The sequence below is a fragment of the Periplaneta americana genome, chromosome 3 (assembly GCF_040183065.1).
Source record: "Periplaneta americana isolate PAMFEO1 chromosome 3, P.americana_PAMFEO1_priV1, whole genome shotgun sequence".
Lineage (NCBI taxonomy): Eukaryota > Metazoa > Arthropoda > Insecta > Blattodea > Blattidae > Periplaneta > Periplaneta americana.
Window position 1 is genome coordinate 53,010,055 of NC_091119.1, and position 19,580 is coordinate 53,029,634.

General features: G+C 36.8%; 1 protein-coding gene across 2 annotated transcripts in view; it reads left to right on the forward strand.

Annotated features, from left to right (window-relative positions):
- Positions 1–19,580, forward strand: part of jbug (filamin-type immunoglobulin domains fbug) — a 396,750-nt gene that overhangs the window by 312,971 nt on the left and 64,199 nt on the right. For both annotated transcript variants that reach the window (XM_069820534.1, XM_069820535.1), the window contains 5 exons: positions 7,425–7,592; positions 7,678–7,824; positions 13,412–13,630; positions 15,201–15,374; positions 16,975–17,127. In XM_069820534.1, the coding sequence (XP_069676635.1) occupies positions 7,425–7,592; positions 7,678–7,824; positions 13,412–13,630; positions 15,201–15,374; positions 16,975–17,127 (861 nt within the window). The remainder of the gene's footprint in view (positions 1–7,424; positions 7,593–7,677; positions 7,825–13,411; positions 13,631–15,200; positions 15,375–16,974; positions 17,128–19,580) is intronic.

Here is a 19,580-nt window from a genome sequence, read left to right on the forward strand (position 1 = left end):
CACATTAATTAAACCAGCTATTTTACCTGGTGTACAGTTAATAATGTATCTAGTAACAGTTACAATAACATTTCTGAAACTAATAACGAAATTTACAGATACAGATAATCAAAACTTTCACAGTATTGTTAGTCAAATACAAATAACTTTTATAACTAGTAAAATTACTGGCAAAAACACACGAGATAAACAATGGCATAGATAATAAACAAACACGTTTGCACTTTATTTAACAGGCTGATGAATCCAAGGCAGCGGCCTGAATAACACATGTTCATGTCCTGCATAGATCTCATGTATCGTTAACAGAAGCATCGGCACTATAGCAACATTGTAGTGATATTTAGTTGCCGCAAAATAAAACAAATATTACACAACATTAACAAACAGTTTTACATAATATGAAAAAATATTTATCTTTCTAAAAAGAACCATGACTATCTCTGCGTTCAGTATAGTTAAATGGATAATAATTTACACATTCAAATCCAAGTTATGTGCATTAGTTTTGAATTGGCAACATTACATTAACATTTGGCGCGGAACTCTAACTCATAGACAAATAACGTCTCCAACAACCCTGCCATCTAGCGAAATTTCTGCATTACTGTGTTCTAGCGGGCGGAATATTAACTACTGAGTCAAACTGAATTCGGCTCAAAGTCTGCCATAAGAAACGCATATAAACTAGAAGCAGTAGCCTTTTGTACGGTGTTATATGGACGCAGGTAGTGCCTCAGCGAAGTGGCTCCAACGTTCGGAAAAACGCTGCAAGAGTGCGTCCGGATATGTGCGCGCACTCGTTCAAATGAAATACGAATAAAATGTATAAACTATTACAACTACTTTCTAGGATATTATTTTTGTTTCTTTCATTGGTGGTGCCATGGCACACTGGCACTACCCCAAAAGCCGCCCCTGGGTTATAAGTGTTACTGTAGTTATTAGGGGAGAAAAGTCGTGAATTTGAAATTTACTTAAAATGCTACATATAACGAACACGTTCTTATTAACAGACTAAATTAATCTTCTGAAATTATTTACTGATACATTTTCACATTTTTTTATATGAATTTTGAGTTTACTGTAAATATTTAAATCTGTGTGTGTAACAAGACAGAAACATGAACCATCTAAATATTTAATTTCTTTAAGTGAAACCTCTAATTTCAGACACTTCTAATTACAGATAGTTTTAAATTCTCCTGCCTAAAAGATAGTGAATTCCGTAAAAATACTAATTCTCTTGAATAGACATTCTCCGATATTGACCATGATTTTCTTTTGCTCTGTTTGAAGTCATTAAATATTAAAATTTACTTGTCATGCCTCGAAAATATATATATATATATATATATATATATATATATATATATATATATATAATCTGTATGTGTAAAGTGACTGATCTGCTGTAAAACCTGGCTTTCTTTCTACTCTCAATTGGAAAAAATTACACCAAGCTTGTCTTTTCTCCATACAGTTTTTTTTTATTGTTTTGAGTTTGCATGATGTTTACAAGGTTATAGTTATAAAATGTTGTTGTTTGTTGTTGTTTTCTAATGCCAGGCGTTTGACAATAAAGTCATTTGACCTCTTGCACTCCAATATTTTTCAAAGATATTATCATGACCAGCCACTGAAGCACAGATTTTGAGGTGTTCCGAATCCATTTCTTGGTTTGAGTTGCACAATGGACAGTTAGGGGACTGATATATTCCAATTCTATGCAGGTGTTTGGCCAAACAATCATGACCAGAAACAAAATTCAGGTGGCCCAAATTTTGTTCATGGTCTGTACTATAAAATGTTTATATTCTTAAAGATCTCAATGACAGGATTTCACCATTGTTTCGGTTTTCAACAGAATGCATCATTGACTGATCTTGCATTGTATCTTAATTGTTACTATTAATTTAGGGAAATTACCCATCTCTCAATCCATCCACATTCACCACTTTTTGTAGGCTACTTCCTTATTATATGATATGTGTGATATGTATGCACATGCAGTTCATTTCAATTTGTCAGTTTAAAATGTGCTGTGTTAATTGCTCTGTGTATGTCTCCAATTTGATTCATTTCTGAATTTCTAAACCATAAGTCGAACAAGTGTCCATTTACAGTATCTTAGAATTTATTTGTGATTGTATTATTGTCTCTTCATATTAACTTATATTGGATTGTGTAAATTAGTTTTAGAAAACTTATTATTACAGACAACAAAATAATTCTTTATGCATGTCTGACTGAGAGAGGTTTTAACTGTATTTTGATGACCTGGCACAAAATCATGTCATGTGTTGTAATAGAGTAATCTATGAAATAGAAGTTGATTATCTTATTAAAGGATTTGTAGGTTATGTACAGACAGAGTGTTATGATGCTGCTGCACAGTACTTATTTTTCAATCCCTGTTCACAGTAATATCAAAGTACAGCTTTAAAATTTGATACATATTACAGGAAAGACCCCAAGTTTTCACCCTTTGAAATTTCACTGCTTCAATTTTTTTTTCTATGTCATCACTGAAAACAGTTCCTGCCTGTTTGGTACATCATAAAAAATAAGTATAATGAAGGTGACACATACTTTCTCATATGTTTTACATGTTTTACATCAGTCCAGTTCCTTTATCATATTGCGAATGATATCACCATTTTATAATTTAATTTCTTGAACTGTTATTAAATAGATTTACATAAGTGAAATTTATATAATGTGCAATCATATTATAATGTAAGGATATGGACTTTCATTTTCTGGATTGCACATAAAACACACGAGAGTGTGTGTGTTTTTTTAATTTGCTTATGTACGTATATTGTAGTCATTTTTAATTTATTTCTTTACATATGAAGATCGCTATATAAGAGTGACATTAATATTACAATTTAGTAATGTTAGCCCATAATGAGGCTTCTTCCTTATAAGTCTGAATTTTTTAAACTTCCTTTAGTTGTTCACCCATGAGTAACAAAATATCGGTGTAAATGGGAGGATAAATCCTTGACAGAATTGCTTTATCCTGTTCTAAAGGCTAGACCTGGGTTCAGGTGTTGTATCTGCTGATGTTAGGACTTAGAAATATTCATCTTTAAAAAATAAATTGACTTCTTAAAGTGAATATGAACAAAATGTGACAAATGTTTTCAGAGAAATCATTGTATACAGAGAGACAGACAGCATATCCGAAACTATATTTTCGGTAGCAGTGATGCAGTATATTTCCAAAAAAATTTGAAAATCGATTTTTTGAAGCATCAGTATATGCCTTCTTTATATTTCATGTAATGAGAAAGTAAAAACTGAAATGCGACAGTTGGTAGGAAAACTAACAGTCTGTATGAAATTTGAATATTTTGACAGATCATGTCTACTGAATTAATTAATTCTTGATTATATACACTTTAATGATCCATATATTTGTTGAATAACTTTTTAACTTCACTATGTTATTATTGAAACTATGTTGACAATTTTACCTTAATGACTAGTTTCGATGTGATGTATCATCATCATCTTCAGATTTTGTCATGTAACACCCAGACGGGAAATTGGTGTCAAAACCAGCTGGCACTTCGAAATACAGGCAATAAGGTGAGCTTGAAACCGTGAACTTCATATCTCATGTTTATATTTATACATTAAACTGTTTACAGTGAAGCCTAGGACACTAAGGATACATGACACTAACAACCGTCAATTATTAAGTATTCAGGTCTAATAGCAGACTTACGTGGAATATACAGTATAGTACCTCACCTTATTTTGCTATAGGTGGCATGACATTGTGCTATTGTTACTTGTTTAGTTTATGACATGTTTTAATTGTTCTGATATCCACAAAATTTAATTACAGTACTACAATTCTTTTCTAGTTAATTTTAAGTATGCTAACTAGTTGTGAATTTCCGTTTCTAAAGTGTTTTCTTTTGTATGTTTACTGCCTTGGAAAACATGATGTTTTGAAAGATGAATCTACCTTCGTCATCAGGTGAGAATGACAGAAGTAAATATTGATTGGCTCATTTATTTGTGGTTACCCAGTTGAGTGACTTCTGATGACTCCAATGAGAGTACAATTTTTCCCTTATAGATGTTGAAAATTGAGGTAACCTTAGAAATATGTGTTTTCACACACATTTATGGAAATGAAAAGAATCAAAATAAAACACTCTAATTGAATATCGTAATCTTGAATAATTGAATTGCTATCACATACAGTACAGTGATACATTATACAGAATATGGAATGAAATGAGAAACCCTTAGAATGAGAATGATTTAATTATTGTAAAGGGGAATTCAAAGGGTGTTGAAATATATTTGGGGCTAAGAGGGATAAAGTTACAGGAGAATGGAGAAAGTTACACAACGCAGAACTGTACGCATTGTATTCTTCACCTGACATAATTAGGAACATTAAATCCAGACGTTTGAGATGGACAGGACATGTAGCACATGTGGGGAAATCCAAAAAATGCATAGAGTGTTCGTTGGGAGGCCAGAGAGGAAAAGACCTTTGGGGAGGCCGAGGCATAGATGGGAGGATAATATTAAAATGGATTTGAGGGAGGTGAGATATGATGGTAAGGACTGGATTAATCTTGCTCAGGATAAGGACTGATGGCGGGCTTATGTGAGGACGGCAATGAGCCTCCGGGTTCTCTAAAAGCCATTTGTAAGTAAGTAAGGATGTTCAAATGACTGTCATATGCTGAGAGCCTATAATGAGCTAAATTCTGAAAGAGTCATGCCTATGTAATGAGTGGGTTAGACTGAAGTGGCAAGTGAATAGAATAGTCCTCCTCCTGTGCCTTCTTTACCATTTCTTTTCAAGTAGCCATTGAAAGACATTTCTGTTGTGACAGTATATTGCTCAATGCACTGTTGATTTAATATTGTTTCACACACAACAGCTAAATAGGTAGAATTATTTACAAAAACTTGTTGGGACAGTAGCTGTCCTTGTAACCTATGCTGAAATGGCATTATAGTAGCTGTCAAGCTAGTGGGGAAGACACAGGGTGGGGCATAAGTTTCTATGAAAACATAAACATATGCTGTGACATCTTAATCAATGTTCCTAACATAACAAATTGTGGTTAACCTTCAGCTTTTGCTTTTTGACGTGATAACAGTAGGAGGTGTAGGCTAGAAAATTTGGTGAAACGAAATTCTATATGAGTTTGAAGCGTTCATACGATAGAAAGTTCCTGTTCCTGTTATATCAAACTGTGGTCTTTGGTGATCAACAATTTCTTCATCTGTTTCCATTATGAATAAGTCACTAATTTATTAATTATGATGCAAACACAGTAGTACGACAAACTGTGCATGTGTAGACTGACATCACATTATTGCAAAGTACTGTATCAACAAGTGATTAGCAGTGTTTATCATTCGTTGCGGTTGAAATAGTCAAAGAGGACTTCTTGATTGCAATCTGGGATCTACTAGCAGAGACCCTGTGATCGTTTTGTGATGCACTTGCAACATATAAAGACTTGTCCGCTCAAGGTTAGTAGAATAAAAGCAATATGTTGCATAATATGTATACACAGCTAAGTGTCTAATTGACAGACTTACCATATGAAATATTCATTGGCGAACAGATTGGCAGTTCTGAACTTATGTAAAATATAAATTAGGGAATACAGACAGTGTATTCATTGGTGACAAGTGCAGAAGAAAAGCTAGATGGAGTTAACAGTCATCAAGTCAGTGAATAGCAGTTTTACTACGTACTGTACATACAGTTTTACAGCTGTTATACGTCTTTGTTCATAAATACAGGCATAGAAATTATAGACTGTAACTTGTTTCAAGATACATGTCTGCATTCCATGAAAATGACTATTACAAAGAGTCAGGATAAAGATTATTATTTTATTGGTCCTACAGAATATATCTGTTATGGTAACAATTAATATTGGAGGAGAAAAATTCGCTTCGGTGCCAGGGATCTAACCTGGGTCCTTGGTTCTACATACCAAGCATTCTCACCATTGAGCTACGCCGAAGTCCAATCCACAGCACCGGATCGAACTCCCCTCCTTCATTGTTTTTCCCCTTTGTGGCCTGACTCCAAGTTGGGCATGTATGTTGACATTTTATTAGGTCAACTGCCATTATACAAGGAGTGCACTCAGTTGAGCGAATTTTTCTCCTCCAATATTAATTGTTACTATAACAGATATATTCTGTAGGACCAATAAAATAATAATCTTTAGTAAATTCCTCTAGCAACAGTGCATATTTCTGTACAGATTACTGTGCATATTACTGTGGAATCCCGGCCACCAAATCACTCAACTGAGTGCGCTCCTTGTATAATGGCAGTTGACTTAATAAAATGTCAACATACATGCCCAACTTGGAGTCAGGTCACAAAGGGAAAAACACTGGAAGAGGGGAGTTCAATCCGGTGCTGTGGATTGGACTTCGGCGTAGATCAATAGTGAGAGCACTGGTACGTAGAACCAAGGACCCAGGTTCGATCCCCAGTGCCAGAGCGAATTTTTCTCCTCCAATATTAATTAAGTCAGGATAACTCGCTATGGAGATCTAAAATAAACACCCGATGTGGAATAGAAAATTAGTTCTATTATTTGCAAACTACACACTTGTAGTTGCTTGCACTGTTCACACAACACTGTGTCACATGAGAGTCAGGTCAAAACCAGTTAACCCTGCCCACGCATTTACCCGTCCAGCTGTAGGCGTCACCGTATCAGCTGAAGCAGTTTCTGATGTAGCTCTGGTCAGAAGATAATTGAGTGACCAAGTAGGTCTGATATAAGCTTCGTAACAAGATACGATGAAAGAGTAATGGAACGGAGAAAAATTCTGTCCGGCGCCGGGATTTGAACCCGGGTTTTCAGCTCTATGTGCTGATGCTTTATCCACTAAGCCACACCGGATACCACCCCGGCGTCGGACAGAATTGTCTCTGATTAAGTTCCAAATCTTGGGTTCCCTCTAGTGGCCGCCCTCTGCACTACGTCATAGATTTCTATGAACGTAGGACTGAAGTCCACACATGTGCTGAGGTGCACTCGTTGTGAGTGACTAGTTGGCCGGGATCCGACAGAATAAGCGCCGTCTTAAATCATGAAGTGATTTACGCATATCATATATATTATTTTAATGTACCGAAGTACATATGATATTTCCATGCAGATATACTGCGTCACCATACGATGAAAGAGTAATGGAATGGAGAAAAATTCTCTCCAGCGCTGGGAGAATTTTTCTCCGTTCCATTACTCTTTCATCATATGGTGACGCAGTATATCTGCATGGAAATATCATATGTACTTCGGTACATTAAAATAATATATATTCGTAACAAGAGTCTAAGTTGTGGACTTATGCCATTTATGGCTTTAATAGAATCTCATACTTGCACCTCTTTGCAGTGGATGCCAGCCAAGCAGGAGAAGGTCAGCTGGAGATCTCCATCAACGAGGGTGAGGTGCCCAACCACGTGCAGGTGGTGGGTGGTGGAAGGTGTCTGGTGAGCTTCACCCCTGAGCAGACCAAACCCCACCTCATCGACATCAAGTTCAATGGCGAGACTGTCCCAGGTCAGTCGCTTTGTACAGTCTCTTGCAGAAGAATAACATGTGTCATGTGGCCATATGAGTTACTGTCATCCTTTTGTTACTGCAGGCTGCCCATTCGTGTGTTCCGTGTCTGATACAAGTCGGGTGTCACTGACTCTGAGGAACCTGGAGCTGATACCTGTGAATGAGGTGGCCCGCTTCCACATGGGAGTTGATGGAAGTGGGAGTGCTGAACTCGCAGTCTCTGTGAGAGGTAAGTGGGCATGCTTGTTATATGTAAAGTCCAGCGAGACTAGTACGAGGGGGATCCAGGAAATAACGACCGTTTTGTTGTAATAATTAAAAAAAAAATATTTATTTGAAAAAACAAAGTCTGTTACATAACTGAAGCTTCCTTTACTTCTCTACATAATCACCACCTACATTTAAACATTTGTCATATCTGTTCACTAGCTTTAGAATTCCCATGTTATACTCCTCTGCCGCCAGTTCATTAAGCCAGGTGTTCACTGTCTTCTTCAACTCTTCATCACTTCCAAAACGCATACCACCCAGAAAGTCTTTCAGCTTAGTGAAAAGGTGAAAATCTCTAGGAGCAAGGTCCGGACTATAGGACGGATGATCAAAGATTTCCCAACCGAATTGATCCAGCAATTCTCGAGTTGAAGCAGCAGTGTGCCGGCAGGCGTTGTCGTGAAGAAGCACAACTCCTCTCGAAAGCATTCCTCGCCTCTTGTTTTGGATGGCTCGCCGTAGTTTTCGTAAAGTCTCACAATAACGATTTGCATTGATCGTAGTGCCTTTTGGCATGAAATCCAGCAAAAGAACACCTTTGCGATCCCAAAAGACAGAAGCCATGACTTTTTGTGTTGAGAGAGTCTGTTTGGATTTTCTCGGTTTCTTGGGTGATGAGGGATGATGCCACTGACGTGATTGGCGCTTGGTCTCTGGGGTATTGTGAGACACCCAGGTCTCATCACCAGTCACAGTTTGATCAAGAAAGGCGTCTCCATCTGTGTGATATCGCATCAAGAATGTCAATGCTGAGGCCATTCTCTGAGTTTTGTGTTGGTCACTCAGTTGCCGTGGAACCCATCGTGCACAGATTTTGTGGTAGCCAAGATGTTGCGACACAATTTCACCAAGCAAAGAACGAGAAATGTCAGGAAAAGGCAATATGCAATTCGTCGAGTGATGTGCGCCTGTCTTGCAAGATTCTGTCGTTCACTTTAGTCTTCAGGTCTTCTGTGATGAGTGATGGGCGTCCGGGTCGAGTTTCATCGTGGACATTTGTTCGCCCATTGTTGAACATTTCGCACGATTTTCTCACATTTCTTTCATTCATTACAGTATCACCATACACTTCTTTCAATTGCCGGTAAATTTCTGCAGGTTTCAAATGTCGGGCATTCAAAAATCGAATCACACTCCTCACCTCACAGTCGGCGGGATTATCAATCACGTCGTTCATTTTGAAGTAACACAAAATGCACAATGGCGACTTGTTGCAACCAGTACTCACAACATTATGAGAACACATGTTAAGGAAGCCAGTTGACCTTCAAACAAGGAAGGGGAGTCAGCTGCGCGGCGGGTATGCGCGAACGGTCGTTATTTCCTGGATCCCCCTCGTATATATTAAAATGTCTGACTATGGCATGCTGTTACCTCAAAGGTTGGTTGTTCATTTTCTGATCCTGAGGACAGTGTAAAGTTTTTCAATTCTTACTTTTAAGAAGTTCTGGGCCCTATTCCACAAACGCATGGTATGATGCATTACAAATTACAACTGAAAGTTATTGTGAATTACGGAGTTGTATCTTTCTGGTCCACAAAATTATGTACCAAACATTACTAGTACCGGTAAATATGTACAAGTGATGTCATAATAATGATGACGTATATATAATAAGGTTATGTTCATCTTCCATATTTATAATGTCGTATTTATGGAACTGAGGCAAAAATTAATGTTACTGAAATATTTTGCAGTACTTTGTTAAAATATTAATTTGCAATTCTGATAGTTTATAGTGTATTCTTGATAATATAATGTGCGTTCATTATACTCAAAGTCCGTTTTAATTAACACCCCATCACTTTTATTGCTACTAGACCACATTCATAAATAATATTATGTTTATATAACACTAATAAAATTGTTTATTACTAATATTAGTTTATTTTGACTGTACAATTGTACATACACGAAGTAATACTGTTATTTTTCCGGAACAGATCAGTGGTAATTTCACTTGTAATTTGTAAGTATGGATTAATAAAATACAATTGTACACTTTACCTTTGTGGAACACAATCCTCATAATTTGTACAAATTACAGGTGAATTTGCTTGTAATGTATTATACCATACTTTTGTGGAATAGGGCTCTGGAATCTTGTAGTTTAGTAAACTCTGTTAATATATTCGACGAGTTAATAGGCAAGTCTGGCTTGAACTTGGGAAGAGGTTTCTTAGAGAATGTTAATAAATTTGCATTTATTTCTCGTTTCGTTTGTCATCAAGTCCTTCAGTACCAGTATTCTGTGAGGTCCAAAACGTTGAGTTAATCCTGGCTCTTACAAGTGAATATCAGTTTTGAAACACCAGTGGTTTCTTCCTTGTAACTAATACAAATCAGAATCCTTAATACACTTTTATTACTGCATACTTATTAATTACAAGTGACGTTTGTGTTGTTCAATTTCACAAAATTATTAATATCAGTAATTTACTTGTATCTTGTATAGATTCCACTAATAATTAAAGGAAGGTGATACTTCTGTTGTTATTTTATAGAATATATTTACATCAAAACAGTGATGTAAGATATGTGGTTCGGTCGAAGAGTAAACATGATGGATATGAGATTTGCAGTGTATTTAGAGAAATAATTAACTTATTCATTTCTAACATCAAAGTCTGCTTGTTATAGATTATAATTCAGAAGGCCTTAAATGTAGAAGCAAAGTACCGACACTCAGATATTATTTACTAACTATACCAACTACACTATTTACTTATTCATCTAATCATGAAAATCCACAACGCACTTACTTTAAATTGTTTAAAATGCAAAAAAAAAATCAATGAATTATGACGTCACTTGTGAATTAACTAATAACGTATTATGTATTTGCTATGTTTTTAGGCTTTCACAGTGAATGTGGTCACTGATCAGAAATAAACTTTTGGGTATTACACCATGTCCTGGTGGGACGTAACATTTCCAACATTTCGGAACTACATAAAGGCTCCATCATCAGTGCAGTATCTCTGATTGAGCTTCTGTTAGATATATACATCTATTATCAGACAGTACATCTCACTTGACGACATGTGTCAGAGGAAACAATTGTTTGTATTACTGTAGTACCAAAACTTCTGTGACTTTGACCTAGAAAACAGAGCGCTAGATCTACCAGCGGGGGCGTGGGAGTGTCAAGCTACTTGGAACTGAGTACGATTCTCATGATTGCATCAGTTACTGTGTTGCCACATCTGATGAAATCATCATTAAGGATGGTGAAAACTATGTTATATCGATCACTAATCGAGAGTAGGTGACAACACTGGAGACACCGGAGAGAAATTCAACAAGCTGATAATGACGAGTTAGGACTTAGCGGCTGGGTGAAAGGTTGGCCAGAAGATGTCAGTCGATCTATAGTCATGGTTCCGCGTGATCAGAAGTTTTGGCGCATCACTACATCTGAAGTCTGATTAGTGTAATATGTAGCTATTCGGTGATGTATGCAATGAAGGGGGGAAAAGAACTGACCACACTACACCATTATCTCCTGCCCTAGTTGCCTCATAAATGGTGCTTTGTTAGTATCACTTGTGAGGTACAGACCTGTCTTTGGACAGTTGATTAAACCACATCAGGGAAAATAGGTATGATCAGAGGGGTCGCCTACTCTGTTGGACTCGTTATGTGTGGCTACTCCAGGCAACTGAGCTCAGAGAGTTAGTGACCTCTCTGGGCATACCTGTTTGCCCTATGATGAAATCTGTACGCAGTTTCGAAATGTTTGGACATGTTAAGAACACGGTGAAATACTCAAAAATCTACTTTTGACTAATACCTACTTTATTTTGTAGAAAATTACAACTCCATACTGTAAAAGAACGTTTATTTATAACTTTTAAATATTATTTCATACTTCTTTGGAATATGCTCCAAGCAGCTGCTCTTTTTCTCCTATTGGTTCACACGATTGGCATATAAAACAGAAATAGTTACATATTTACTTTTTGAACTCTCATAATGGTTATTATCATGTATTACAGTTACATTATTACAAAATACTGCATTTAAAAAGTACATTATGCAACGAGCCTATAATGGTAGTAATTAAGACGCGAGTATGTTTATGAAACGAGCGCAAACGAGTTTCATAATTTTCGTATGAGCATCTTAATTACCATTATAGGCAAGTTTCATACGACTTTTTATGCTCGACCATATTTCTAACTTGAAATTATTCATTAGTATTCATGTTGTTGTTATGTGAGTGATGAGCAGAACTGACCTTGTGCATTAGCCTACCTCATAAATTGTGAGATATGCGCAGACGCGAAAGTATTGATTTTTTCCGAGAAACAAATTTCGACGACCTTGATATAATCTAGAGAGTAATATAAACATTAATCTTGATATAACCTTGAAATTGAATTCGACATTAAAAAACGAGATGACAAATTGAATTTATTTGAATATTATTTACAATTAACGCTAATTATTATAGTAACAGAACTGACTTTATTTCAAATGTAGGTTATTTATTGTGCAATTCGTGAAATCGATACTTGCGCTTTTATATTGCTACAATGCTATGTTCTGATTGATGGAATAACCTGAACTTTAATGAATAGGTGTACTTTAATGAGGTCCATTAAAGGGCTGCTACCAGGTGTATAATTACTATATTTCGGCAAGGTCGAGCATAAACGAAGTTATAAAAATCTACTATAAACACATTATGTTACCTACTTATTCTAATAATAATAATAATAATAATAATAATAATAATAATAATAATAATAATAATAATAATCTGTAGCACTACAGCCCACCAAGGGCCAAGACCGACCAGCCGGCTGCTGGCCTCACGGCCACATGCTGAAGCAGAGGTGGACGATCATCCAACCAGAATGGAGGTATCGTGTGGTTAGCACAATGAGCCTCCCCAGCCATTATAGCTGGTTTGCATAACCGGATTTCACTACCTATCATAGGTCCCCAAGTGCATCACGATGCTAGGCGGGCACTGGTCCCATCACTGGCCGAAATTTCATGAGAAAATTTCTTCCCCCATGAGGGCTCGAACCAGCGTGCATTCCGTAACGCGAGTTCGAAGCAGGATGCCTTAGACCATGACACCATGGTGCGAGACACCTATTTATTCTGGTGCCCCAAAATTAGTCATTCGCTTTTTCTCTCCCACCCACTAACCACTGACTAGCTGGTGTTTGATTATCTGTAAGTTTCGTTAAAACAGGTTAAGAAATGTAGCATCATCATTAGTGCGCACAGTACAGTAGAATTTGCTGATTTTGGAAGGAAATATCACTTCATGAGACTCAAGTCTGTGTTTGCAGTATCACAAACAGAATTTTCCTATCGTAATTACATTTTTTTAGATAAGTGATCTTTGTTATTAAATATTTGTCGTGCTTGTGAATGTTTAATTTGCATTGACGTTTTTATACCTCTATTAGCCCTAATTATAACTTTCTTATTCTTATATAATATAAAACAGTAGTTATGTAATAGAGACTTACCTGTAGGATATCCTAGATTTCAGATGTTTGAAGAAACATTATCTGTATTGCAGGACCAACAACTGAACTTCCAGTCAAGGTGACGGGCAACATCCACAGTGGATTCACAGCAGAGTTCACGCCACGGGATGTGGGTGCTCACTCTATTACAGTCGAGTACAATGGACACCCTGTCAGTGGCACACCATTTGTAGCTAAAGCGTATGATGCCAAGAGGGTGTTCGTTGGTCCCTTGCCGAAGGGATCAGTTGGAAAAACTCTGCAGTTTATGGGTGAGTAACAGCAATATTGCAGCATTCTCTCTTAACACATGCAGCTGGTGAACTATTGTCACATAATCTCATGTAACACAATGCCATTCTTAAGCTAGACAACTTGCAGACAGGCTTCATAGCTACGGAAATCTCCTTTTGTCTACAAAACATGGTAAATATATTTAAGGAAATATATCTTGATCCTTCTTCTGAGGAAAATTTGCACATTGATAAGTTACATTCGCTTCAAGTTCAGATGAATTTTTATTACTGTGGTGCAGAAGAAATGTTGTTGGATTACCAACAATCAGATGTTGCATGTGATCATGCAGAGAATATGATACACATTAGGACAGTGATTATTTAAGAAAGTTGCTGATAATTGAGTCATTGGCAGCAAGAAGAAGAATATTACACAAGAAATTCATAATATTGTAATTGCCAACAGTATAATATAAGTAAAGCCTTGGATTACAAGTAACTTACTTTGCGAGTGTTTTGCAAAATGAGTGAACAATGAGGAAACATTTTTGTTTGATAAACGAGTGATGTTTTGCAATATGAACGTACGATTTGTATGTAATTTGTTTTGCTTACAAGCAACAGCAAGAAGCAATGGAGGGGATCTCGTCTGAGGAAGATTATGCTCCATTCTACTAATCAAATCAAACATCATATTGAGGAGGAAAATATTGGATGAGTGGCACAAAGAAGTAGAGCGGTGTAATGTTCGAACATGAGAGAGGCAACCAAGACATTACAAATTTTCTCCTTATACTTACTTACAAATGGCTTTTAAGGAACTCGCAAGTTCATTGCCGCCCTCACATAAGCCTGCTATCAATCCTTATCCTGTGCAAGATTAATCCATTCTCTATCATCATATCCCATCTCCCTCAAATCCATAACTTCGTCTTATTTCATATGAAAAACTGATCTCAAGATCTGTGCTAAAATTCTTAAGCAGTTAAAAGATGAAGGGATGGGAATGAAGGACAGCAAATATTTTTATAACAAGTGGAACAAACACGACAGGCCTCCTTCTGCACAGCAAACATTATTGAATATCGAACAAGGTAAGGCAATACATAGGCTATAGTGTGTGTGTGTGTGTGTGTCTATATATATATATATATATATATATATATATATATATTAAAGTGAACATAAAGCAATTCTGACTAAAAAAAGTATTTCTGCCAGGCAGAGAAGAATCAGTATGTTAAGTAACAAAATTTAGAATCTGGAAATAAAAACAGAACAGAGAGAAACAGAATGGAGAATGTGACCTATACCAATGTGTCCTCACTGACAAGCCAGAAAGTTGGAATTGTGAAGTCAATCTCCAAAGTAGAGAGTGGACAAAAACTATGAGAAGTGGTATTAGGGACAAAAGAAAACTCTGTTACACATTATTGCTGGGACCATAAGGAATCTTGGTTAGAACAGGAAGGACAACTACATAACCAGAAAGGAAATGTAACTAAGTTACCATGAAAACTTTATCTTTTTGCTTTTTACGCAATCTTCTCATTTCACTTACTTTTAACAGGCACGTGTTCTGGAGAGCCTTGTGGTTGTGTTTCAGTGGATGCCAGTCAGGCTGGAGAAGGCAACTTAGAGATTACCATCAGTGCTCGTGGACATAACATCCCCACACAAGTACATCCACAGGGCAACGCTCGCTTTGCTGTCAGTTTTGTGCCCATAGAGCCGACTGATCATGTCATCAGCATCAATTTCAACAAAGAGAGTGTGCCTGGTAAGTTATCTTCCATGAGAGAGTTTGTATACTGAAGTCAAACTGACTATCTTAAAATAAACTTCTTGTGTACGGTAATTGAATTATGTTGTTAGTACACATCCTAAGGACAAATTTATCAGATGATTAACTTCTCAAATTCAGATATGTCTTCTATCCACTGATTATTACATAGAAATTTTCAGATGCTTTCAATTTATAACATATTTATGATATGTTGTTGTTGTTTTCTAATGCCAGGCGTTTGACAATAAAGTCATTTGACCTCTTGCACTCCAATATTTTTCAAAGATATTATCATGGCCAGCCACTGAAGCACAGATTTTAAGGTGTTCCGAATCCATTTCTTGGCTTGAGTTGCACAATGGGCAGTTAGGGGACTGATATATTCCAATTCTATGCAGGTGTTTGGGCAAACAATCATGGGCTGTTGCCAATCTAAATGCAGTTACAGACGATTTTCGTGGTAAATCGGGAATTAACATTGGAGTGAAAATGGCAAGTTGTAGCCGATTTAAGTGAACACCATAGCTTAACGTTTTGGTGGCTACTTTATTCACACATAACCCCCAGAATGTCTAGAGGACCACACCTGCTGTTGGTCGACGGGTCCATTGGACCTAGCTGGGAGATCTTGTTGATCACCAGCTTTCCCTCCTTAAGCCACTGGAGGACGATTTTAGTGTCATAGCAGGTCAGCACTGGGAACAGAAAAGTAGAAAGAGGAGGTAGGAAAGTGAAATGAACCCCTAGAATCCTCTAATGCTGTCAGGGTCGAAGAAAGTAAGAGTTCATTAATGAATTTAAATCCTATTATAGTCACAATCATGCCATGGTATGAAAGAAAAATTTCACAACCTCGAGCTGGAATCGAACCTGCGACTTCCTGTTCTCCGGTCAGGCACTCTACCTCTGAGCAGGTTCGATTCCCGCTCGAGGTTGTGAAATTTTTCTTTCATACCATGGCATGATTGTGACTATAATAGTATTTAAATTCATTAATATGTCACATCAACGGACGTGTATACATCACCAAACACCGTAAGATGGAGATTACAATAGTAAGAGTTCAGTCGAGGACTGGATAGGAAAGGGTAAAGATGGAATTAGGTATTGAATAGAGGAAAATTATACCAAATTCAGTCATTAACTCATCAAGCTGACCAGTGCTAATTGATGAGTAGCCCCTCCCTTTAGTTCAACTTGTAAAATTATGCTTACTAACAACTGCACCACGGGAAAGTAGGGATGGGACATTGGGTATTTGTCCAGGTTGGTTCCTTAAAGCCTTCAATGGGAAGGATTAATGGCTCTCCCCCCTGTATCCGACAGATACCCTTTTGCAGCCATATTTATGATGTACAGAAGGTTGTTTCCATGCACTCAGCCATCTTACAACTGATATTGCAAGAGTCTGACGCAACATATGCACCATCTAATGGCTGGATAATAAAGTTGTGGTTTGGTGCTGCGGCCCTGGTGGAAAATTCCAATAAAAGGGGAATATGTCACTCATGAGAGATCTTATTGCCTTATTTTCTGAATCACCTTCGTATACCTATTGGAAAAAATGTGTTGATCTGAATTGTCTGTGATCCAGGCTCGCCCTTCTTGGCTCGCGTGCAGGGAGATTCCCCACATCAGATCTTAGTGAGTGGGCCATCGCTATCATCAGCAGCTGTTGGCAAGACTTCCTTCTTCACCGTCAGTAACGTGGCAGGAAGTGTTGAGGACATCGAAGTCAATGTTGAGGGTGAGTTATGCTTCTTGATTTAATTTTTTTAGAAATAGGTAGTAGTGACTGAAATGGGAACATAGTCTAGAGTTGATACAAGCTTTAGAATCATAGCTTCTATTCCTGGCATTATTAACGTAGCACCTAGTGCGGTCTTAAGAGCCTGCTCTGTCATTAGTAAAATGACTGTGCCAAAACAGAGATCATCTTTGATACTGCGGTAACTAATGCGTAATGGAAAGGTATATTGACAACTGAGAAGAAATTTGATTTTCCCTCGGGAGTATACTCTTTCTTGAACTAGTTTCATTTTACATTGGAATAAAAGCTAAATTATAAATTTCATATTTACTTCTTAAAAATTATTTCTTCAGTTCTTCACTGCAGGACTTAAACATTTTCATGTAAGGACAGTGGTAGTGGAAGGAATATGCGCATCATTTTTAGGAGAAGATTTTACTCATATTTCTTTCATGTCGTAATGTCACTGATAGTGCAGATGTGCGAGTTCACTTTAGGATGTATCTTGATTATTGAACTTAGTTTTAATTTAATTATTCACAATGATAGTGCAGATTTGTGACTTCACTTCAGAAAGTATCTTGATTGTTGAACTTTATATTTTGAATGAATTATTCACAAATGCATAAAGTTTTAATAATCTCGTCGACGTAATTAATAAAGACACTTAAGATCGAATACAATTGCTGTTATTCATTGTGTATGAATATTACTGATAGATGTTGTACTGTACTTCATTTTTATTTGTATTAGTATCATAACCTCATCTCTATGAATTTATAAAAATATGATCATAGTTATCAGGAGGGTCCACACCTGTGGAGTAACGGTCAGCGCGTCTGGCTGCGAAACCAGGTGGCCCGGGTTCGAATCCCGGTTGGGGCAAGTTACCTGGTTGAGGTTTTTTCCGGGGTTTTCCCTCAACCCAATACGAGCAAATGCTGGGTAACTTTCGATGCTGGACCCCGGACTCATTTCACCGGCATTATCACCTTCATATCATTCAGACGCTAAATAACCTAGATGTTGATACAGCGTCGTAAAATAACCCAATAAAAAAAAAGTTATCAGGACCATCAGATATTAGTCTCAGTGTTTTCCATGTTGAATCTTTCGTACACTACTTTTAACACTTGAATATAAATAATTGATTAAATGGCGAACAATATGAAATATACAGACACACTAATCAAATTCTCAACACACAGGTCAATTTCAGAACACACACATTATTTGACACAACTCTTCATCACACAAACGCACCCACACAATAGGCAGCGAAATTGAGATAGCGCCGAGATCTTGTAGGCTCTGAGGATGGTGTCAAGTAACACCGAAACAGCTGTAAGCCACACATGCTTACATAATTAACACGAGTAAGATCGCCATTTAATCAATTATGACTGTTTTCCATTAGAAATTCATTGATTGTAAGAATAGTGATGGTTCTTCACTGCATTTCCTATTATTTTGTGAAAACTTATACGAAGTATAAAGTAAAATTATTTCACATAATTTATTAATGATTTTACGACATGTCCTGCAGTGTCATCAATTAAAGAAAAACATGTTACCCTGTAATAATTTTCCAGATGTAGGGAGCAATATCACAGTTTTTCCTCTGTTCACATATTTGAAAAATTAAAATTTAACTTAGTTCTATTTATTTGATATGACAGAAAAACTTGAAGACATGTGATTGATGATGTAAATGTATTAATTATTTACACGTGTACTACACTTTTTATTCTACTTCATAGACTGTCATTTTGTTAATACATTTCACATTTTAACTAAACACATAAAACCTACTCACATTTTTATGTGTGAATACAATTTCATTCTGTTTCTCCTTTGACTCCTATACTTCGTTCCATAATGTCTGATAGGAGATGTAAACATTGCCAGCAATGGAGGAAAGAAGTATAATTGCTATTCAGCCAATATGAGATGTTTCATTTCATGCTTGTCTTGAAGTTGGGCTGGGGTAGAACGCTTCAGACCGCCCAACTTCAAGTCGAGTGCAGAATGAGACCTCTGTCATTGGTTGAATAGTAATTATACTTCTCTCCTCCTCTGCCGGCAATGTTTACATCTCCTTTCAGACATTCTGGAACGAAGTATACAGTAGCGTGCAAATTAATCCGAACAACGTAATTACTTATGCAAAAACATTCAAACGGGATAAAAAAAGGATCTAAAACATACCTCAGTAATCTATGTGGCCTCCCTTGTTCCTAATAACAGCTCTGAGACGATTTGGCATGGATTCCACTAATTTCCCACAAATATTCTTCATTTCTTCATCGCGAAACCATGCACCAATGAGGGCAGAAATCATCTTCTCCTTTGTAGAACAATCCATTTTTTGCATTCTTCTTTTGCAAATTGACCACAAGTTCTCAATGGGGTTGATGTTGGGTGAGTTGCCTGGCCAGGGGAGTACCTGA